The 24202-nt window shown below is 50.5% G+C and overlaps 1 protein-coding gene across 2 annotated transcripts in view; it reads right to left on the bottom strand.

The window, feature by feature from the left end:
- The window catches only part of ABCC1 (ATP binding cassette subfamily C member 1), a 99925-nt gene that overhangs the window by 61014 nt on the left and 14709 nt on the right, over positions 1-24202 (bottom strand). For both annotated transcript variants that reach the window (XM_049638313.1, XM_049638314.1), the window contains exons 5-10: positions 18875-18936; positions 16554-16685; positions 7836-8066; positions 7021-7198; positions 5132-5293; positions 1366-1458 (exon numbers count right to left, since the gene is read on the bottom strand). In XM_049638313.1, the coding sequence (XP_049494270.1) occupies positions 1366-1458; positions 5132-5293; positions 7021-7198; positions 7836-8066; positions 16554-16685; positions 18875-18936 (858 nt within the window). The remainder of the gene's footprint in view (positions 1-1365; positions 1459-5131; positions 5294-7020; positions 7199-7835; positions 8067-16553; positions 16686-18874; positions 18937-24202) is intronic.

Here is a 24202-nt window from a genome sequence, read left to right as displayed (position 1 = left end):
CTGGACGCTGGACGTAGAGACACCAATTAGATTTAGATTTGCGAAGCAGGTGTCCAGGAAAGAAGAAAGGCAGGGGTCCTACTCTGCTGATCCAAACACAAGACAGATAATGATGCTGGACTTATTTTCCCCTCCATTTTTTTAGCTTCTTTACTGGGCCATACCACTGTTAAATGCTGCTAATACCATCTGGCATTTTCCAGATGCATCTGACATGCACCTAGTCATTGAAGGCTCTCGAGAACCTATCACAAGTGCCGTGGTCACTCCTGGGTCACAGATGAGGACGCTTCTTTTTTTTGTCACGTGAAGCAGAAGCCAGTGACCGAAGTGGTTTCAAGGGAGGGCCGTAGGGACAGAGCCCCTTCACTGTTTACCTTATTCCCACCCGCACCTGCTGAGGCCTCTTTCCAACAGGACCCAGGTCCTGGGACGCGTCTCTCCTACTGCGTCATTGATGTGGCCAAGCGCTCTCAGCTGAAATCCCACAGGCACATCATAAATAGCCATCAATAGGGGATGAGAGACAAAAACCTCGACCCCTCTCTGTTTCGGACCATCTCGCACCAGCTCAAGAGAATGAAGTCAGGCTCCACACTACGCCACAGAAGGATCCCTGAGACGCGGTGACAAATGCTAAAACCGTGCTGGCCAAATGGGTCGGTGTATAAACATATATGATGGTAATAGCACAAAACACACACACACAAAAAACACACCAGACCCAACTAGATAATGAGATCTCTCTATAAATACATGTAAAGTTCTAGAAGGCTTTGCTTTGGTGTGTTCACCGGGACTGAGGGAGCAGGGAAGGGGGCATTCCCTTTTAATCTACACACTGTGTATCCACTGAACATCTTTTATAAGGAAAAGGCATGCGCTGTTGTTACTTGGAGGTTTTAAAAGTTAAAAAGCATTTCTGAAAACAGTGGAAGGGCTAGCATAAGGTAATGGGCGGCGGGGAGTCAAGGTTAGTTTTTATTCCACTCTTGAAAATGCACATAAAACACATAAATGACTAAATTCCGTGGGAAATAAGGAATTCTCGGAGGCCCACGGATGTGATTTTTGTCACTGGCCTGTGAGGCCTAACTACTTTGGGAGTTCTCAACCTTGGCTGTCCGTTGTCATCACTATGGAAGCTTCAAGAAGTGATGCCCAGGCCTTATCCATATTAGGTGAATCAGAATCCCGGAAAAAGAGCCCAGGCATCAGCATTTGCGAGAACTCCTCGGGGGATCCCAGCAGGGATGTGAGGCTGAGAACCCCTGGGCCTGGGCAGAAAGAACTCGGCTAAAATCCAAATGGAAAGGCGTCCAGCAAGGGCCTCCGCGTGGGGCCCTATGGAGGCAGACACCCTACCTGGTAGGTCTTGGTTTTCATGGCCATCACGGCGTTGACGGGAACCATGAAGATCATCACAGCCACTCCAGCCAGGACGGAGGGGCCCAGATTCTAAGGACGGAAGAGAACACAGGCCTTCAACACAGGGCTTTCCAGCTGAGCCCCTCCACAGGGACTCCGCAGACCTGGCCCAGTGCATTCAGGACAGCTGCGTCACTTTTACCCTGTGACGGGCTGTTAGGAACTTTCAGATTTATTCCTGAGCATCTCTTGGGGTCCCACAACCCCTTTAAGAGCATGCAGGCCCCTTATCTGAAACCCTGGGGTCCAGAGGAGCTTCGCAAATTAGAACTTTAGGAAGGTATTGAGACGTTAAGCAGAAGAGAGTTAACACAGCCAGCCCGGCGCTTTATCTTGCTTAAAGGCCTGCTTTACAAATTTGGCCCCTGGCTGGGATCTGGGAGCTGGGATCTGGGGAGGGTTGCCACCATTCTCAGGACTGGTAAGAGGGGCTCACCGGGCCTCAACTCTTAGTACAAACGATATGGTTTACGTGGAACCCCCCGCCCCTTGCCTTCTGCAAGTTTGTGCCAGGCAGAGTCTGCCTATGTGACCAGCCCCCGATAAAAACCCTGGGCGTCCGGTCTCTATCAAGCCTCCCTGGCTGGTAACATTTCACATGTTGTCAGAACTTGCTGCTGGGGAACTGAGTGCATCCTGTGTAACTCTGATGGGACAGGACTCTTGGAAGTCTGTACCTGCTTCCCCCAGACTCCGCCCCCTGTGCCTTTACCCTCTGCTCATCCTGCTGTACAAATCAGGGCCATGAGTCTTCCTAGCTACTCGTCAGCCTGGCAGGGTCTTGGTGACCGCTGACACCCGCGTGTCCCTACATGCCCACTGGGGCCCTGGCAGTGCCCTCCATAATCAAATACAGTGATTTTTCCAGCATCAAAGCCAGAGTATTCACACTGAGAGAGATCATCAAGATCATAAGTACTTCACATCAGTTCAAGTAAGGTTTTGGCACCAAATGAATTAAGGAAAACTTTCAGAGCTTCTGGATTTGGGGATTTGTAGATAAGAGGCGGCAGACTTGTTCTGTTATCACAATTGCAGATAAGGGATCGACAGCCAGATTAAGAGGTCAGGATAAGCCACAGATCTACATCTTGTACCTTCTACACCTAAAAAGAAACAGCTTGAGAAACTGGCCCAGTGCACATGTACTCAGCAGCTACACACAGGTGGAGCCAGAGGGTGATGTGATTTTTTTTTTCCCATTCGGCATTTGGAAAACCAGGAGCGTTAGTCTCTTCCAGGTAATCACCCTCAGGGACAACAGTCCTACTCTCCCCAAAAATGCTGCTGTTGCTCCAGACGGTTTGTGACATATCTCCGTCCAGGGACGATTAATCCACCTCTGAGAATGAAGGTGATTTCTACCCCCCACCTAAAGCATTCAGAATGAACTCTGACAGCAAATAGTAATGAAAAGACACTGGGCAGATCTATATACCATGCAGTTCTCTGAACATCACCTGCTTTGATTCATTCCTTGGTCCCAACATCCCTGTGATGAGAGGTACCGTTACCATCACCAATTTCCAAAGGAGTGACATCAAGTAACAAGGTCACAAAGCTGACGATGGAAGAGGCAAGGTTTGAACCCAAGCAGTCTGACTCCTGAGCTCACTCCAGCATCGCTATCCTATGCAGTGTTTGTGATGGTCAAACAGAGAAATCCTATTTTCTTTCTTTCTTTTTTAATGTCTTTTTGTTTTTGAGAGAAAAAGACACAGAGAGGGAGCAGGGGAGGGACAGAGAGAGAGGGAGACACGATTTGAAGCAGGATCCAGGCTTCGAGCTGTCAGCACAGAGCCTGACGTGGGGCTCGAACTCACGAACTGTGAGACCAGGACCTGAGCCGAAGTCAGATGCTCAACCGAATGAGCCACTCAGGAGCCCCGAGAAATCCTATTTTCTATCTAAACTAGTAACTCCCAACCAGGGAAGAATTTTTCCCAGGACACATGAGGCCATGTCTGGAGACATCTGGGTCCCAAGCGGCATGGGGGTGGGGGTGGGGGTGCGGAGAGAGATTTGTGTTGCTGGTATTTTGTGCAAAGAGGCCAGGGACTCTGCTCGACGATCCTGCAGTCCACAGGCTAGTCCCCCAACAAGAAAAAATGATCGGACCCCAAATGTCAATAGCACATTCAGCAACCCTCATCTGAAACAAAACCATTTTCCTCATGCTTTATAAATGAGCCCTGAAGGCCAATTCTAAAAGATGTGCTCCAGAAATATTTCACCCAGGGCTGTGCTTTCTGGGGAGGTGGATACCCCAAGATGTAGGCCCAAAAAGACATTTAGATTCTGGTATTTACTTCTAAGTTTCATTACCAGAAACAATTTATAATCCCTCATCTGCTCCATAAACAGACCAAAAAAAATGTAAACTATAGTCATATCAACAGATAAGTCACTGTGCACCTATTAGGCACCAGGGCCCTGTGGGACTGCAGTCGTGGGAAATAAAAAATAAGACAAGAAGGACACCGAGCCCGTGAGTAACCGACACATTTATCAGGAGAGGAGGGGCTGGTACACTGAGCAGCAAAAGACTATTCCAGAATGTAATATCACAGGAACTCCTATACTAAAGTTAGTGGGTTTAAAAAAAGGAAGAAATTAGTCTCATTGAGAACGAAAAGGAATTAGTGGTGGGGTGCCTGGGTGGCTCAGTCGGTAAAGCGCTAATAACTTCAACTCAGGTCACCATCTCATGGTTCTTGAGTTCAAGCCCCATGTCGGGCTCTGTGCTGACAGCTCGGAGCCTGCTTCAGATTCTGTGTCTCCCTCTCTCTCTGCCCCTCCCCTGCTCACTCTCTTTCTGTCTCTCAAAAATAAAATAAACATTAAAACAATTTAAAGAAAAAAAAAAAAGGAATTAGTGGATGTGGCAGTTGCCACAGCCTTAAACGATGGGTAGCACTGCATCCTTAGCAAAGAAAGAGGGAAAGGAATTCCTGGCAGAAGAAAAGGCTCAGAGGTGACAAAGAATAAGGCAGAGGTTAGGCTACGAGCATCTCATCAACTTAAGTCCTCCATGAAACTCTGGCTGAGGCAAGGAGGAATGCAATATTCTCTTTTCTTGGACACCATTCTCAGTAAAGAGGATATAAACCTAAAGGGATAGAAGCCATTGAGGGAAATCCCATTGAGAACAAAGTCAACTCAGAGGGAAATAGGGCCAAGAAATGATGAGAAGGGTGAGACTGAGTCCTCATGGCACTGCTTGAACTCCTGGATCCATCCATGCCTGAAGCCATACTCTGTACTCTGCACTCTGCAGTTGCATGCACCCACAAAATTCCCTTTATTTGCCTAGACTGTTTTAAAATCCATTTCTCTTCCTTGCAACTCAGAGAATCTTGACCAACACAATTTAGGACTAGTGAATAAAGGGAATCTGGTTAGTGTTTGGGAGGATACAGTAGGAGACATACGGTGTGTATGTTGTGAGGTTACTAATTACATGCACTGTCAAAAAAAGACAAACGCAAACAATTGTCATGCCACCAAAAAAAAAAGGGCATAAACCCAGTGACCAAGGGAAGGGATAAGATATCCACCAATTGTCTAACAGGCCAGAAAGTAAAACGTGAATGACGGCAAGGAATACAGAGGTTCTGTTTACGAACACCCACTCCCTCACCCCCCGCCGCCCACATGTGGCGGTCCCTCCCTCTGCACCACGCGAATGACGTCAAACACACACCAGCCACAGGAGGTAGAGGGCAAGGACGACCTGCAGAGGGGCTGACCAGATCATGTTGATGTACGTGGCCAGGTCCATGAACCTCTGGGCATCCACGGACATGAGGTTGACGATCTCCCCGACCGTGGAAGACCTTCTGGCTGAATTGGTGATCACCAAGGCCTGCAGGACAAAGGAGAGAGGAAGAAGGTGAGGGCGGCAGGAGACAGCCCGGGACTCACCCTCCAGGCCCCTGCGAAGGAAGAAGACAGCTCAAGAGTGGAAAGCCCACTCTCTTTTCTCCTCCCTCGCTGCCTCGTCTGTCCCATCGCAAAGCTCCCGCTGTTACCAATGACATTCACTGCCTCGCCCTGACTTCTTCAACATGGAAAGGACCCCAGAGATGGCCTCAACCAGGGCCTCACACACTTCAGGGTGCACACACATCACCCGCGAAGTTACTTACAGTGTGGTTTCAGATTTGGTAGGACGGCGATGGAACCTGGGGCTATGCATTTCTTACAAGCTCCCAGATGATGCAGATGCCATTCGTCTGCAGAGAACACTCAAGGAGCAAGGTCAAGGTCAGGGCTTCTCAACTTTGGCATTACTGACATTTGAAGGTGGGTATTCCTCTGTGGGACCAACCTGTGCGCTGTGGGGTGTTCACCACATCCCCTAGATGGCCTCTACCCACTAGATGGCCCCACTCCCAGTTAAGAGAACCAAAATTGTCTCCATACATTTTCCAAACATCTCCTGGAAGGATAAAATTATCCTGGTTCGCAAACATGGTTTCACACTATTACCTGGGGAGTTTAAAAAACATTGGTGCCCAGGTCCCACCCAAAATCAGAGATCCTGATTTTGTTTGTTGATGGTGTAGCCTGGGGACCAGGGGTTTTGGAAGGTCTCCAGGGGAGTCTAACTTACAGACAGGGCTGAGCACCAATGACCAGTCCACGGTTCCTGACTGTCTCCTAGGCAGTCTCTTGTCAACCCTGCTCAAGCAGTGTCTTTGCCCCAGAAGCTAAGAAATGAAGGAACCAAGAAATTCCTTTAAAGCCGGATGTACAGGGGCGCCTGGGTGGCTCTGTCGGTTAAGCATCCAAGATGAGCTCGGCTCATGATCTCAGAGTTCCTGGGTTTGAGCCCCGCATCGGGCTCTGTGCTGACACTGCACAGCCTACTTGGAATTCTCTCTCTCTTCTCTGTCCTTCCCCAACTTGCGCGCACTGTCTCGCTCTCTCTCTCACAATAAATTAAAAAACAAAAACAAAACCAGCTGGATGTATACAAATCCTATGTATTCCACTATCGAGGGAAAGGACGTCCTGCTCAGTGCAAATGGAGAGTTAGAAGCAGCCCAGAGTATCAACAGCAGAGACAGGATGTGAACCCGGATTTTCCCACGTCAGGTGCCACCTAAGAAATTCAGCTACGCAGGCGCCTAGGTGGCTCAGTCGGTTAAGCGTCCGACCCTGGGTTTCGGCTCAGGTCACAACCTCACTGTTTTGTGAGTTCAAGCTCCGCATCAGCTCCCAGCTTCTCTCTCTCTGCCCCTCCCCTGCCCACGTTGCTTTGGTCTCTCTCAAAATAAGTAAGTAAACTTAAAAAATTTGAAAAATAACAAGAAATCCAGCTGCCCGTGGCCGACACGGCCCCAAGCAGATGCCCCACACCCACGGCTGAAATCAGCTTTGCTAAGGTCTCGCGCCTGATGGGTCAGTCCCCGCCATGTCATAGGGGCCACCCTCACGCTGCCGCTCCAGAAGCCGGGCTCGGCATTCCCACGGTGGTCCCGGGAGGGGCGGGAGAGGGGGGCGACCCGGCCAAGCCCCCCCCCCCACCCGCCCCCGCAGGGTCTGGGGCCACGGCCGGGCCCGTGCGCCAGGCCTGGCCTCACCCACCTTCCGGTAGACGGCCCCGATGACGGCCGTCTTGATCCTCATGCCGCTGACGAAGCAGATGTGGAAATACTGGTGCAGCACAAGGGTCTGGAGGCAGGCGCTGACGAACAGCAGCGCCGTGTAGAAGTAGCCCTGCCAGTCCGGGGCCTTCGTATCGTTCACGAAGTTGATGAGCAATCTGCGGGGCGAGGAAGGAACGCCGTGACGCATGCGGCAGGGACTTCAGCGTCTCGACCGTGTCCGGGCCGGGCGGGGCGGGAGATATTCCTGAGTGTTACGCTTGGGAAAACAGACCCGGGGCGGTGACAGGGCTGCGCGGGTGGCCTGAACCTGCTCCCGACGGGGCGCCCCGCGCCTCCAGTCTCATCACCGGACAGTCACCCAGAGGTGACCAAACAGAGACTGTGAGAGGCGGCGTTAGCAAAGCGGAGAGAAGGGACATGTGGCCCCAAAGAGACAGAAAGAGACAGGCAAACAGAGAGAGGAGAGAAGGGAGCTCCTCTCTGACTTTCTGCTTTCAGGCTGCAGTGCGACACGATCTGGCTCATTCTGTTGTCCTTGGTTTCCACAGATAATCCTCTCTCTTGCCTCTTTCGGCTTCAGGGAAGCCTGGTACGTTTCTGTTCCTTGCAACCCAAGTGGCCTTAGCTTGGATGGTATTCGAGCAAAGCATGAGGCAAAGCGGGTCAGGGCAGAGAGGCTCGGCTTCAAGCCCACGGGGCCAGGCCACGTGACCCCAAGGCAGAGGTTAGGGTACCGTAAGTGAAAGGTCAAGGACACAAAGACTCATGCAGCGGGCAGGGAAGGGGTCTTACTTTAAGATCTCCGGGCCGGCAAACATCATCAAGTCATGGAGGGCCTTGAATAAGAAGCTCATGAGGAAGTAGGGCCCGAAGGTCTTGTATAACACCTTGAACAGAGACGGCTCCCGGCCCTTCTGAGGGGACTTGACAATCAAAACCTCGGCCTCCTCATTCACGTCCACCTGGGAGCTCCCTTTCGGCTTGGCGGGATCCTTGGAGGAGTACGCGATCTTTGCCTGCTGCCTGGAACACAAGGAGTGTGGAGCGGTTCTGGGGTCTTCCTGAAACTGGGCCGGCCAGCCGCAGGGAAGGTCAGGGCACCCCACCCCCTCGGGGGGGCCCAGCCAAAGAAAACCAGTTACGGCGAAAAGGCAGCTGAACATGCTGGTTAGGAGTACAGACGCAGGCTCCTGGCCAGCCAGCTCTGTGACTTCGAGGTCAAGTGGCTTCACCATTTTAGGCCTTAGTTTCCTCATCTGCTAAATGGGGACACAGGGACGAGTCTACCCCACAGGGCTGTTGTGAAAATTCAGTGTGTTCATATACGTGAAAGGCACTGAAAAGTGCCAGCCCTACCGTGATGTACAGATTCTATGCAATCTCTGATCAGAATCCAAGTTGACTGACAAGCAGATTCTAAAATTCATATAAAAACTTGAGGGACCGAGGACAGCCAAAACAATCTTTAAAAAGGAAATCAAAGGGGCGCCTGGGTGGCGCAGTCGGTTAAGCGTCCGACTTCAGCCAGGTCACGATCTCACGGTCCGTGAGTTCGAGCCCCGCGTCAGGCTCTGGGCTGATGGCTCGGAGCCTGGAGCCTGTTTCCGATTCTGTGTCTCCCTCTCTCTCTGCCCCTCCCCCGTTCATGCTATGTCTCTCTCTGTCCCAAAAATAAATTAAAAAACGTTGAAAAAAAAAAAAAAAGGAAATCAAAATTGGAGAATGCACACTTCCCAATTTCAAAACTTAATCAAGATAGGCATAAACACACACACACACACACACACACACACAGAACCACAGACACACACATTATCAGTGGAACCAGAAATAAACCTGACTGATTTAGGGTATCCACAGTGTCAAGACTGTTCAACAGAAAAAGAATAATCTTTTCAACAGGTGGCACGGAGAAACCAGACAGCCACGCAAAAGAAGGAAGGTGGACCCTTAGTTCATTCCACGTACAAAAATCAACTCGAAATGGGTCAAAAAGACCTAAACACAGAGCTACGACTATAAAAATTCTTGGAAGGAAACACGTGAAAATCTTCATGACCTTGTATTTGGCAGTGGATTCTGAAAAATGACACAAAACGCAGACGCAAAAGAAAAAAAACGATAAACTAGACGTGGTCAAAATTAAACACGTTGGGGGCGCCTGGGTGGCTCGGTTGGTTGAGCGTCTGACTCTTGATTTTGGCTCGGGTCATGCTCTCCGGGTCGTGAAATCGAGCTCCACAATGGGCACGGAGCCTGCTTACAATTCTTTCTCTCCCTCTTCCTCTGCCCCTCCCGTGCTCGTGCATGCTCGCTCGCGTGCGCACGCACTCTCTCTCTCTCTCCCTCTCAAATAAAACATTCAAAAACATGTTGTGCTTCAAAAGACACAATTAGGAAAGTGAAAAGACAACCCACAGAATGAGAGAAAATACTTGCAAAGGAAATATCTGATAAAGGACTTGTAACCAGAGCATGTAAAGAACTCTCACTACACAATAAGGAAAAAAAAAACCCAATTTCAAAAAAGACAAAGAAGATATGCAAATGACCATGAATTGCTGCTTGATCTCATTAGTCATCCGGGTAACGCAAACCAAAACCACAGGAAAGATATTACTTCACGTCCACTCGGTGGATCATCAGAAAGTCATATAATGCCGAGTGTCTGCAACCATGTGAGAAACTGGAACCCTCACATTCGCCCCGGTGGAGTCCCCTTCTACTGGGAAGAGGACAGAGTAGAAACAGTGGAGTGTGGGCCACTTCCGAGATCAGGTCACAGCAAACACAGTGGCTTCCGTCTTGCCCTCTCTTGTGTCGTTCACTCTGGGCAAAGCCAAGTACCACAGGAGGAGGAAATGGGGGAAGATCCCATGGTGAGACGCTGCAAAGAGCCAGCACTGACTTGCCAGCCACACGCAAACTAAAAGCAGGGCCTACAGCCCCAGTCAAGCCTTCAGATGATGTGGCCCCAGCTGACCTGCCGAGCACAACCTCCAGAGACGCTGGGCCGGAACCAGCCTGCTAGCCCACGGCTGGATCCTTAACCCAGAGAAGTCGTGTGAGATCGTAAATGCTGGCTCTCATCTTCAGCTGCTACGCACGGGCGAATACGTTACACAGCGAGAGACACACACCCCAGCTCCCATCTCCCAAATTACAGTCAAGGCAACACATTCCAATGGCCCGACGTGAGCTCCACCCCGAAACACACGGCGCATCCTCACCCAACCCAACTTTTGTGATTTGCAAACTCCTTCCATGGCGGGAGGACACTGAACAGCGCTCAACTGCAGAGGACTTGCATTTGTCACATCTATGCCACATCTGACCATTTATACCACCTGCCGCTTTCTGCTGGAGACCACAGCCCTCCAACCCGCCCTGGCTGGCTCCCCACCCCCCAACCCCCAGGAAAGGGTCAGAAACACGGGAATCTCCTCCATGCTCCTGGGTTGACCAGGCGCGGGTCCTGTCCGTCTCCCTCCTGGGATGTGTGCGGACATTCATCCACCCTTTCCATGTGCACGGCCTCTGGCCCATGCAAGCGACCACCCCCTGGGCCTCCTCCCTGCTCGCTCATTTCCTCCCACTCTTGTTCCCTGACAACCAAGTCCCTGCACAGCAGCCAGAGGGACCTTCCTGATAACAGATCATCCCCTGACAGCTTCCACTGCACCCAGAATAAAACCTAAACTCTGGTGAAACTGCTGTAACCAATTACCACAAACTTTGTGGCTTAACGCAATACAAATTTATTGCCTCGTGGTTCAGGGGTGGGGGGGGTCAGAAATCTAAAGGGGGCCCACAAGGTGGCCTTCCTTCTAGAGACTCTAGGGGAGAATCTGTTGCCTGGTCTTTTCCAGCTTCCAGAAGCCACCTAGATTTCTCTGGTTTGTGGCCCCTTCCTCCAATTCAAAGCCAACTACAGACCATCCTCTCTTTCTCTCTCCCTGACATCCTGCCTTTTACAAGGACCCTGGGGATCCTATCAGGCCAAGTCCCTTTGCCGGGTAAGGGTTTGGGGATCAGGACACGGACATCTTTGCAGGGGAGATATATCCCTCCACCAACCCCGTTGTCAATGTCACCACACAAGGTCTTTCCTGCTCCCTTTACTGACCGCCCCCAAAGCTGGGATTCCAGCTAGGAGTTTCAGAATTTTCTTTAGCACACGCAGGCGTCCTTGGCAAGGAAGACAAGAGGGCCAGGCAGACAGGAAGGGAGTGGCTCGGCCCTCTCCATTCATTCTCTGCACCACTTCCTAAGCAGGACCTGACCCTGGGCCTGTGTGGGCTGCTGGTGACCCAGGGCTGTTTCCGGAGGCCAAGAGACAGGTGCCAAAGGGTCAGGGAGAAGGTCTTGGGCAGGCAGAGAAGGAGGAAAGCTCAGGCCCGGGTGGGAGAGGTCAAGAACAGTGGGAACGATCAGCTAAGGCCAAGCCAAGAAAGAAAACTATCCAGCAAAAAAAGAGGCCCACAGAGGAGGCGGGCACCCCAGGAGGGGAGAGGAAGCAAGTAGGGCATCTGTGAGCTCAGGCTGGGAGGGGAAAGGAAAGTTGGAAGGGAAAGGTCTGAGTCAGGAGAAAACTAACTGCCCAGGAGCAGGGGAACCAAAAGGGGTGGAGAGGCTGAAGGCTCAGAAGAAAAAGGGACTTTCTCTGTGGATCGGATTCCAATGTAGGTAGAGATGCCCATCAGTCACTTGTCCACTAATGAACTAAACACATGGCTCTGGGCCAACCGCTGGAGACAGCCCCACAGAGCCTCATGAGAAAAAAGGATTAGCAATCATGACTTCTCAAGACTGTGTGAGGGGTGCTATCACGGGGGGCTTCCCGGAGGTGATGTCAAAGCACAGACACGCAGGATGAGAGAATGGGGAGAAGAGGATGGGCAAGGCCTGGAGCTAAGGCTTTGAAATGAGGTTTGGCAGCCCTTCCCAGAACACCAAGAACTTCAGGGTAATCTGAACGGGACAGGGAGCAAGCAGCCTCACCGGGGCTGGAATCAGCCAAAGAGCAATGAGGAGCTACAGATGACTTTGTCATTCATCTTCAAGGCTTCAGGAGAGGCCATATCTCAAACTTAAAACAGTCTCATCTCAGGGCTCCTGGGTAGCTCAGTTAGTTAAGCGTCGGACTTCAGATCAAGCCATGATCTGGCAGTTCGTGAGTTCGAGCCCCATGTCGGGCTCTGTGCTGACCGCTCAGAGCCTGGAGGCTGCTTCAGCTTCTGGGTCTCCCCGTCCCCCCGCTCGTGCTCGCTCACTCTCTCTCAAAAATAAACAGTAAAAGAAAAAAAAAGTCTTAGTTCGATTAAAATTTGCACATTTTCTGGATGTACTCTGAACATGGTGTTTGACCTGTAATAAATACCCAATCGAACACAGAAGGGCAGACTTTACCTACAACTGCAGGGAACGGATTTTACAAACCTAATGCACATACTCACTCAGAGGGAACATTACACAGAACAGTAGTTCTGGAAACCACAATGGGCGTGGGAAACACCTGCACAGCCCCTTGAAACTTGTAGCCCAGGCAGGATTTTAAATGTGTTGTTTACGAATCCAAATGACTCAAGATCTTTCCCCTACTCTCCTACCCTTTTCTAGTTTTCTGTTTCTTGAATGCTTTCGGTTCCTCAAAACCAGAGGTTCTCAAAGAGAGGGTTGTTTTGCAAATTCCACATTCTCAGTCAATGATGGAGCCAGACAGCAGACCTTCTGTGACGGACAGAACTTCAGTCCCCCGCCACCCCCCGAAAAAAGATCCCAACAGCAATGGGTGTAGCTTGAAGAGCTTGCCTGAAATGACCTAAGCCCGGAATCTAACTCTGTTTTTAGACATAAATCCACATTGTGCAGTGTTTTATGGGGTTTTGTTTGCAAATTTAAATATACCTCAAATTTTTTCAGGAACGCAACTATTGTTGACATTAAGGGAACACTGCATTTTGTTCAGAACTTTGTCAAGTGTTGGCCACCACTCTGTAAAACGTCTTCTGTGAGGGTGACTGACACTGGTTCTGGAGATGTGGAGGGAACAGCAGCTGTCACAGAGCATCCTCCACAGTGGGACAAGCGGTGACTCTCCGTTCTGTTCTTCCAGCGTGCACCTGAGCATTTACTCACTGAAATACATGCCGTCTCACTACAAATCGCTTGTACTTCAGTTTTTCTTTCGTGTTGAGGGAGAGGGGCGCCTGGGTGGCTCAGTCTCGTTAAGCATCCTACTTCGGCTCAGGTCATGATCTCCACCCCCGTGGAGCTCTGTGCTGATGGCTCAGAGCCTACAGCCTGCTTCAAGTTCTATTTCTCTCTCTCTCTATGCCCCTGTCCCCGCTCACACTCTGTCTCTCTCTCTCAAAAATAAACATTAAAAAAATAAAATAAAAAACAAAGTCTAATAAAAGCATTTTGCTAACTTAAAAAATTTTAGATGTGTGGGTGGGTTATTTCTATTGATATATTACCTTAAAGTAACTGTATCAGTGTTAGAAAATCTTTTGTTCTCAAGGCAGCAATGAGTCTGAAAGGTTGAGAACCACTTTTCAACATGTGTATGTTGGTGCTTTGTTTTGTTTTTTTGTATTTTCTGTTGCATTTCTTTATAAAACAAAGACAATTGAGCAAAATACTCAACCCCATCTTTATTTAATGTTTTTTTAGATTTACTTTTGAGAGAGAGAGACAGAATGTGAGCGCAGGCGGGAGGGCACGGTCAGAGAAAGACACAGAGACACAGAGTCCGAAGCAGGCTCCAGGCTCCAAGCTGTCAACAACAGAGCCTGATGCGTGGCTCAAATCCACGAAACGTGAGATCATGACCTGAGCCGAAATCAGGAGCTCAACCAACTGAGCCACCCAATCTTTAAACACTCTGATTTTTTAATATATTAGCTTTACTGAAGTATAAGTGCTGTATGATAAACTCCACACACGGGAGTATACAATTTGGTCAGTTTTGACATGTAGGGATACATACAACTGTGAAACTGTCAGCAAAGCCAAGATTGGGAACACATCCATCACCCCACAAGGTCTGCTGGGGCCCCTCTATAATTTCTCCCTCCCACCTGCATCCTGTTTCCTGGTGAAATGGAGAGGCCTTGCTACAAAAGGCCACACCGAGAAATTCCAGCTCAGAACAGGACTCTCCAATCGCCCACCACTTCCACAGAGGTTACAGGTGCCAGATCTGGCTTATGCCTCTGGAAGCAGGGCGTTGAGCCCCCGTGCTGAGAACCCCTAATGGCCAGGGTATGAAAACAGCCAGGGACGCCCCTGGGGCGTGGCCCACGATGGAGCCTGAGGCGCCCGCTCTCGCCTCGCCCACCCAGGCAAGATGGGAGCGCCCAGCCCGTGGCCGCACCCACAAAATAAAGACAACTTGTGCAGTTCCACCTGCCTGCCATTTACCCAGGCCTAGGACAGGGCTGATCGCATGATGCTGATCTCACTGAACCGTCAAAAGCCCTCTGAGTACAAAACAGGGGAGGAGGGCACGAAGGGACTTGAGGGACAGCCTCTCCAAACCCCGAGGGTCTGAAAAGACTACACATGATCAGCAGATATCACATATGCTGAACGAATCCAGTAAGGGCCAGACCGGAGGTAGACAGAGCTTCCTGTGCAAGCCCAGTCCTCTCTCCGCGGAGCCTCCCTGGCAACCTCTCCCACGCCGTCTCCAGCAACCTGCTCATCACGAAGGATGCCACCGGCCAGGGCTTGCGAGGGAAGCTGGGCCTGAGAACCTTCATGCGGGTCACGGGCACCAGACTCAGCAGGGGCAGGATGTGCAGAAAACACCTCCCGTCTCGCCGTGTTCACCCACAGAGACTCACGCTCAACACGCCTCCCCTAAGAAAACTTCTCCCGTGTCCATGGCCACCACGGACAGGCCACCAGCTCAGAGTCACAAGGTCCTCTGCTGACGTCCCACTGGCCGATGGCACCAACGTCCCAAATTCCCACCCACCAGTCCAGCCTGACCCAAGACCTTTACGCTGGGTGTTCCAGCAACGGAGTGAGGAACCAGACCTCAAGTCCAGGGTTTCTCTCTGGGAGGGCCAACTGCTCTCAGGCAGATGCAACACACCAGGCTGGCCCCATCGTCTGCCAGTGCAACTCAACGACAGGTCCACCGCATAAAAACCACAGGACTGATAACAGACGCTTTTTGTTCTGCCCCTACAGCCACCAGCCGCTGCCCCAAGTCACTCACAGCTTCTCAACCGGCTCCTCTGGACCCAGGGTGCACAGGGCCAACGACCTACCTTAGTATGACAGCCATTTTCCTTTTTTGTTGACACGTGACGTAATGATGTATCATACAACTGACATGTCTCAGAGTTGAGGAAATTAAAGAATGTGCTGGGGAGGCCCTGGCCTGATTCCCAAAATAACCTGAGAACAGAGGCATCTGGGTGCTCAGTCGGTGGGACGTCCAACTTTCGGCTCAGGTCATGATCTCATGAGTTCGGGCCCCGTGTTGGGCTCCATACTGATGGCTCAGGGCCTGGAGCCTGCTTCAGATTCTGTCTCCGTGTCTCTCTGTCCCCCTCCCACTCTGTCTGTCTCTCTTCCTCTCTCAAAAATAAACATAAAAATTAATAAATAACCCGAGAAAAGAGGTCATGAGACGGCATGCAGCTTATGTGGGAGGAGCATCGAAAATCGAGGACGCTATGGATGAACCATAATGCAAACTAGAGACTCAGGGAGGATAATGACGCACCAGGTGTAGGTTCATCCATACACCTGGTGGGGGATACTGATAATCACAGAAGCTGTGCAGGTGCAGGGACAGGGGGCTACACAGAACCCTCTGCGCCTTCGGATCGAAAAACTAACGTCTATTTTAGTTTTAAATCCAGCACAGTCGGGGTGCCTGGGTGGCTCAGTCGGTTAAGTGGCCGACTTCGGCTCAGGTCACGATCTCGCGGTCCGTGAGTTCGAGCCCCGCATCGGGCTCTGTGCTGACAGCTCAGAGCCTGGAGCCTGTTTCGGATTCTGTGTCTCCCTCTCTCTCTGCCCCTCTCCTGCTCATGCTCTGTCTCTGTCTCAAAAATGAATAAAAACATTAAATAAATAAATAAATAAATAAATAAATCCAGCAGAGTCAAAAGCACCCTCGATGGGGGCTTCTCTGGCTGAACACCCGCGGAAGTGATGGGCGTGGTGTGTTGAAGCAAAAACACGTAAAACAGCAAGAACACCCAGGAGGCCAGATGCCGTGAGCAAGGCAGGCAAAGTGGGGCGGCCTTGGGGAGTGCGGCTGGGCACACACCTGCTGAGCCAACAGAACCAATCACTGCTCGATGCACATTTTTCTCTCTTCTTTCCTACTCACACTGCCTTCGCTACAGGTACAACTCGTGCCCATTTTGCAGATGAGCAAAAACTGGCTCGGAGGAGTAAAGCAGCTTTTGCCCAGGACCATGAAGTCAGCGAGAGGCAGCAGCAAAGGGGTGGTCAGGTCGTCGCAGAGAGGCTCACACTTACCTTCTGGACTTGGCACACTCCTTTTTCCAGTTCTTAACCAAAACGGGCACGACTTGCTCTGAGGTGTCCTCCTTATTCAGGGACCAGAGGTCAGCGCTCTCCAGGGGCTGGCGGTAGCCCCGGACCATCAACCTGGGGCCAAAACACAAGGGGGAGGTGATGACAGTCTGGAGAGGAAGAGGAGGGTGACCCTCGCTGCCGACACCTGCCATGCCAGCCCGCTCTCCATGCCAGGGCGGCCGAGGGCAGTGCACAGCTGGCAAGAGTGGAATACGTATGGCACATACGGGCACATTAAATGATCACTGTTAATTCTGTGAGGCCGCCCAGGGCAAAACGGCCCCATTTTTTAGAGACACAAACTATTTAAGGTAGAGATCATTACAATCACTCTGATTTGCTTAAAAAATATTTTGGGGGCAGCGGGGGGGGGGGGGGGGGGCGCCTCAGTCAATTAAGTGTGTGACTCGATTTCAGGTCCGGTCATGATCTTGTGGTTTGTGAGATCAAGCCCTGTGTGGGGCTCTATACTAAGCGTGGATCCTGCTTAGGATTCTCTCTCTCTCCCCCACTCTCTGCCCTTCCCCAGCTCTCTCTCTCTCTCAAAATAAAATAACCTTTAAAAAAACTCTTTTAAACATATATATATTTTAAAATTTTGGGGCGCCTGGGTGGCTCAGTCGGTTAAGCATCCGACTTCAGCTCGGATCACGATCTCACAGTCTGTGAGTTCGAGCCCCGCGTCGGGCTCTGGGCTGATGGCTCAGAGCCTGGAGCCTGCTTCTGATTCTGTGTCTCCCTCTCTCTCTCTGCCCCTCCCCTGTTCATGCTCTGTCTCTCTCTGTCTCAAAAATAAATAAACATTTAAAAAAAATTAAAAAAAAATTAAATTAAATTTTTGTTAATATTTATTTATTTTTGAAAGAGAGAGACAGAGACAGAGACAGAGCATGAGTGCGGGAGGGGCAGAGAGAGAGCGAGACACAGAATCCAAAGCAGGTTCCAGGCTGAGCCGTCAGCACAGAGCCCAACACGGGGCTCACACTCACAAACCACAAGATCATGACCTGCGCCGAGCTGGATGCCCAACTGACTGAGCCACCCAGGTGCCCCCCCAAAAAAAATATTTTTTAAGGCCAAGTGGCAAAGCATTAATAATTGTCAAATGTGGGTGATGAGTTTATTGAGACTGATTAGACTAATCTTTCTACGTGTTTGAACACTTGCATAATAAAAAGTAAACCTATCACTGTAACTTGCTATTTTGAATTAATACCAAAGTCACAGGAAAATCACGTGAATTGCACAAAGAATCCCAGTCCACCCTCCGCCTGCTTCACCGCTCCTTACATCTTGCCACATCTGCTGAGCCATTCTGGGTCTCTAGCCATAAACACACACGTCCACAAACACACTTCTTTTCTGAGACACTTCAGACTAGGTTGTAATAGCGTGTATCCCCATAAGGAAACCCACACGCTGTCACAGAAGCCAGAGCACCGTTACCAAAATCAGAAATTTGAGCGATGATGGCAGAGCCCGCAGTCCACATTCAAATTAATGCTCTGACTCTTGGTGTCAGCTCAGGTCATGATCTCGAGGTCTGTGAGACTGAGCCCCGTGTCGGGCTCTGGGCTCACAGCGCGAAGCCTGCTTGGGATTCTCGGTCTCTCCCTCTCTCTGCTCCTCCCTGGCTTGCTCTCTCGGTCTCTCTCAAAAGAAACAAACTTAAAAGTAAGTAAGTAAATAAAGAAATAAAACATTAAAAAATTTTAAAAAGCTATTTCTTAACAGTAATTTGAAAGCTACTTAATAAATAAAAAAAAAGGTATTTGGGAAAAGTTTATAAAGACAAGGAACCAGGCTTATCAGAGGGGAAAAGGATTCAAATAATCCCAGGTAAGATGCTGACGACGTGCAGGAAAAAAATGTGCCCCAAAAAGGACAAGAGGGGAGCCCATCACACCGCTGTCAGTGGTTGCCCTGGGTGTTTTCTGATTGTTGATCTATGCGTGTTCTTACATTTCCTACGGAGCACGGGTATTACTTTTCTGCTAGCAAGGGGTCTGAAACAATGCCAATGTTGGTAATTATACCTGACATAAAAAAAAAAAAAAAAGTACCCAAATCTGAAAGCTCAGAGCACAAGGCTTGTAAGGGCCCCAGGTGAAGCCGTGAGCAGAGGTGCAAGCCATTCGTGGTTCACACAACTCGAGTCCGTGCATGTGGGCGCAGGGTCAGCACCTGAGACCCGGGCCCCCGGCAGGCACGCTCGTACCCGGGGGAAGGGTGAGGGAGGGAGAGCACCGGCCTGGCCTTACCCTGTGATCCACCAGAAGGTGACCCTGGACAGGAAGGAGGCACTGGATTCCGGGCAGGGGTTCTAGCGGAGAGAAAACACAGGGTGGGAGGAAAAGAGAAATGATCCGTTAATCTTCTCATCTGGGCCGGCGCTCGTGACCAGTCTTCCTCTCAAATGACCAGCAGCCACCCTCACGCCGAGGACTGGCACCCCAAAACTATGTGCAAAGGTGGTACAGTGTGCCACATCCCTGCCCCCTCTTAAATCCCCACCGCGACCCAGTGGCGGTGGTGCTGCCCAGGTCCCCCGAAGTTACCCCAGTCATTCATTCACTCATTCGTTCAACAAGTATTTTCTGAGCACCTGCTATATGCCTAGCACCATGCACACAAATCTGAGCAGACACAATCCCTGCCGTCAAGAAGCCCACCGTGCACAGGGGTAGGAATAACACCTGCTAACTTCTCTGCGAGCGAGCTGTGTTACAAGTACTTTATGCAAACGATTTCATCTCATCTTTAGAACCAGCCTACCAAGGAGATAAAAGCACCATCCTCGCTTTGGAGATAAAGACACAGAGGAACAGACAGATGGGATGACCTTGCCAGGCAAGTGGTGAAAACAGACTATGAGCCCCTAGCAGCGTCCGGAAAGAGCCATTAATCAAAGGATCTTGTGAGCGGGCACTCAACCACAACTGCAGTGAGGATTGTTTCCTGAAGATAGGTCAGTATTACTGGTGGGATCACTGGTATCTTAGTGAGCTCACGGCAAGAGAGTGGATAAGCGGACGGGGGCTGATCTCTCTGACGAAGGTCAAAGAAGGCATCCCTGAGCTGGGCTCTGAAGAGTAGAGGATGACAAGTAAAGGGGAGAGGCAGGGTAGTCTTGGCAGCAAGGGTGTGTGTGCAAAGGCCCCGTGGCAGAAGGGAACACAACCCTATTCCAGGAACTAAGAGGGGGCTGACCAGTCTACACTGGAGGCCAAGTAAGGGATTTGGGTCTTCATCCCAAGGGCAATGGGAAGTCACCGACACAATCCAACAATAATGCAAAGACCAGGAGAGTGATGTCAGCATGGAGCCTCTGTGACCACCAGCAAGGGCCGACTTTCCATTCCAAGCAGATACATGGAGGTCGACATTCTGAAATACACATTTTGGTGAAGGGCGCTCGCCAGGCAAGGATGAGGTCTCTAGCCCTTTTTCAGAGACACAGCACGGGAGAGCCAGGTGAGAACATACGTTGTGCCTTGGTGGTTTTCCATCCAGGCTGCAAGCAATTTAAAAAAAAAAAAACACACAAAAAAAACCTGTACCTGGTCCCCACCTCCCAGAGATTCTGATTAAGCTGGCTGAGGGTGGGACCAGGGCATCAAGTTTTTGTTTGTTTTTAACTCCCAGAGTCTCCTTGGCAAAGGGGTTTGGCAGGAAATATACCAGATAAGCCTGATACCAAGCAAGCTAAATTCGGGTGGAGTTTAAATTTTAAATTAAAAAAAAATTTTTAATGTTTTATTTAGATTTGACAGAGACAGAGAAAGAGAGGGAGGGAGGGAGGGAGAAAGAGCACGCATGGAAACAGGGGAAGGGCAGAGAGAGGGAGACACAGTCCAAAGCAGGCTCCAGGCTCTGAGATGTCACCACAGAGCTCAACGTGGGGCTCGAATGCACAAACCGCAAGATCGTGACCTGAGCTGAAGTCGGACGCTTAACCCACTGAGCCACCCAGGCGCCCCAAGACCTGAGAAGCAACCAGAAGTGACTCCGATTAGCCCAAAAAGGGACAGTGTGAGTCACAATCAGGATCCTAAGTAGAACGGACTGAGACATCTGTTTAACATCCATTTAAACATCACATATGTTTAAATACACAATCTCACACGGACGCGGAAAAAAAAGAGCAACTCTCTGGCCTCGTGCGTGAAAAGACACAAGTGAAGCAAGCCGTTGTTCTGAGAAGAAAAGATGGGCAGACAACAAGCATTTTCCCACCTTTTCTAAAGGAACTTCCCCACAGGGGAAGTGTCTCTGCATAGAAGTGGTCCAGCTAATATACAAGGAAGGACAGAATGTTAAGATGTGCCGCGTTGCAGCCACAATGGGTGACTGGAAAACTTGACGAAATCCAACAATTATTATTAATGCTTTCAGGCCAGATAGCAGTAGCAATGGTTTACTGTTTAAAAGCAACCTGTGTGGCTCATTTTGTTAAGCATCCGACTTCGGCTCAGGTCATGATCGCGCGGTCCGTGGGTTCGAGCCCCGCGTCGGGCTCTGTGCTGACAGCTCGAAGCCTGGAGCCTGCTTCGGATTCTGTGTCTCCCTCTCTCTCTACCCCCTCCCCTGCATGTGCTCTGTCTCTCTCTGTCTCAAAAAAAAATAAACGTTAAAAAAATGTGTTTTTTTTTTTAACGTTTATTTATTTTTGAGACAGAGACAGAGCATGAACAGGGGAGGGGCAGAGAGAGGGAGACACAGAATCCAAAACAGGCTCAAGGCTCTGAGCTGTCAGCACAGAGCCCGACGCGGGGCTCGAACTCACGGACCGCGAGATCATGACCCGAGCCGAAGCCAGCCGCTTAACCGACTGAGCCACCCACGCGCCCCCAAAAAATGTGTTTTTTAAGAAAATGCAATAAAAGAAGAACTCTTCTCTTTCACCTACTCTCACTGGGGAGAAGGGCAGACAGCCATTCTACCATTTCTACAACCTTGTGTAAGTCAAGTTATTTCAAAATAACAAGTTACTAAATACCTTTAAAGCCCTGCCTTCCAGAGATACACGCTGAAATGTTTACCTACGACGCGGTGCAGGGTGAAGAGTCCGTGGCAGTTGGTGACACCCTGCCGGCTACGTATGTGCACACGCGGAAGTTTCCATCATGAAAAGCTAGATGAAAAGCTTCCCCAGTGACAGACACGCATCCTGGGCTCCACTCCGGGGCCATGGAGTACCAGGAGTTTCTGGAGTGTCCCAGCCCCGCCTGTGCCAGCGTCACCTGGGAAGCTCACCGAACACGCTGGGCCAGGGTCCCACCCCAGACCAGCTTAGACCTCGGGCTGGGGCCCTGGCCTCAGGAGATTTTTTTTTTTTTAATGCAAATTTTATTTTTGAGAGAGCGCAAGCAGGGGAGGGGCGGGGGGACAAAGGATCCAAAGCAGGCTCTGTGCTGACAGGAGCCAGCCCAACCCGGGGCTCGAACTCATGACCGTGAGATCATGGCCTGAGCGGAAGTCAGACGCTCAACTGACTGAGCCGTCCAGGTGCCCCCTCACAAAAGTTTTAATAAGGAAATCAGACACTGCCGCCTCACAGACCTACGTTCCGGACCCATCTAACACAGAGAAAGTTCCAACTGTGGAACCAGGGCTCAAATCCCAGGGTTGCCATTTTGTACCTGAATGACCTTAGGCAAGTGCCTTTACCTGAAAGCCTCAGTTTCTGAATCTGAAAGATGGGAGCAGGTCTGCCGGCTGCTCTGCCTTCCTCACAGGACTGTAAGGAGGGAGAAGTGAACTGTGTCCGTGGGACAGTGTTGTAAGCTGGAACTTTTCCAACCCGGGGTGGCAACACTATTCATGGAACAGGTGGTGGTATTTGCTCTGTGGGCTGGTGGTGAGCGAGTTATCAGGGAATCTCACATGCACTTCAACTGTAGCCCAATTCTGACGCACCGGGAAAAGCCGGGGTTCCGGCAGGGAGGGGGAGGGGGCACAGCTGGCAATGACTCATTTCTTGAGCAAACGTTTAGGGAGGGCCTGCTTATATGCCAGGAGATGGCTACGGGCTGGGGACAGGGCTATGCACGACACAGTGAGGTCCCCACCCAATACCGCTTCCCAGCTTGGGGGGATGAACAGTAAGCAAACCAAGATGCAAATAAATACAGAAGTATAAACACAGGGGGGCACCAGGCTGGGTGGTTAAGCGTCCGACTTGGGCTCAGGTCATGATCTCACGGTTCATGAGTTCCAGCCCCATGTCGGGCTCTGTGCTGACAGCTCAAAGCCTGGAGCCTCTTCCAATTCTATGTCTCCGTCTCTTTCTCTCTCTGCTCCTCCCCTGCTTGTGCTCTTAGTCTCAAAAATAAATAAACACTTAAAAAAAGAAAAAGAAGTGTAAACAGAGAGAGCTGCACCAGACGAAAACAATGAAGGTCCCAGGAGAGAAGGGGGCCAGGGGGGTTGCTTAGGTCAGAGGCAACAAACAGCAAGGAGGTGAGAGAGAGGCTCTGAATCCCAGCCCTGCCCCCTACTTACTAGCCGTGACGACCTTGGCCAAGGGACCTGGTGATGCGCTTAAATGAGACAAAGCATGTTACATCCTTAGAACAGTACCTGGTGCGGAGTGACTGTGGGAGAAATGGGATTAATGGGATTAATACTAACAGTAGAAACAATAGTACCATCTTCTATTTCTCGTAGCATCACAATGCACCAAGCACTGTACCAGATGCTTCATATAAGGGTTGCCAAAGAAAGGCCCACAGGCTGGCTGCTGGTAAAGTCAAGTCTGATGGGTACATGGTGACGCCCACTCATTTACATACTGTCTGCATCTGCTTTTGAGCTGCAATGGCATAGCTGAGTAGGTGCACCTCAAACTACGTGGTCTACACAGCCTAAATATTTACTATCTGGCTTTCTACAGAATAAGCTGGCTAAGCCCTGCTTACATCAGAGCCCACAACACCCCGAGACAGCGGTTACTAAGGCCTAAAACCAGAGCCCAAGTGACGGCCGTTTGCTTCCAAATCCAGTCTTCCTTGAGTCTTGCAACAGGACATGGAGCATAGCTGTGCAGGTTACAGACCTCATACAGAGATGCCCAGCTGAGGGGCAGGTGGGAAATGAGACACAGCTCAACAAGACCCCCGAGTCTTGTGCCTTTGAGGGGCTGCATCAGCCTGAAGGAGGCCGGCCGTTCCCAAACTCATCCACCTGGAGTGGGTACAATGTCTTTTTCTCATTTGCACAGAGACACCGTGCAAACAGCAGGGCATTAGGCATCTATGCGCACAGGGGGCTCACCAATCCCGGCATTCTCTCACCATCAGGCAACTCCAGCCGTGGCACAAGAAGGAAGCAATATTGTGACTGCATAATCGAAGGCACGTTCATTCCCTTTTCGCCCTACAAATGGGGGTCGTACCCCTGAGACTGCAAGAAACGATGGCCCAGAGGGAAAAGAGGAATCCTCACCCCGGCTAGTAAAAATCCCAGCTGCTGCAAGAAAATGCACCCTGCCAAAGCAGTGAGATCACATTATTTACAAGAACGTTTCACAGTTTCTAATTTGCACTCTCCAAGAGCTTTGTCCAATTCACTTCCCCCCTCCTTTGAAT

Source organism: Panthera uncia, chromosome E3 (assembly GCF_023721935.1).
Source record: "Panthera uncia isolate 11264 chromosome E3, Puncia_PCG_1.0, whole genome shotgun sequence".
NCBI classification, from domain to species: Eukaryota; Metazoa; Chordata; class Mammalia; order Carnivora; family Felidae; genus Panthera; species Panthera uncia.
Note: the sequence above shows the minus strand (reverse complement) of the source record. Positions and strands in the feature narration are given on the sequence as shown.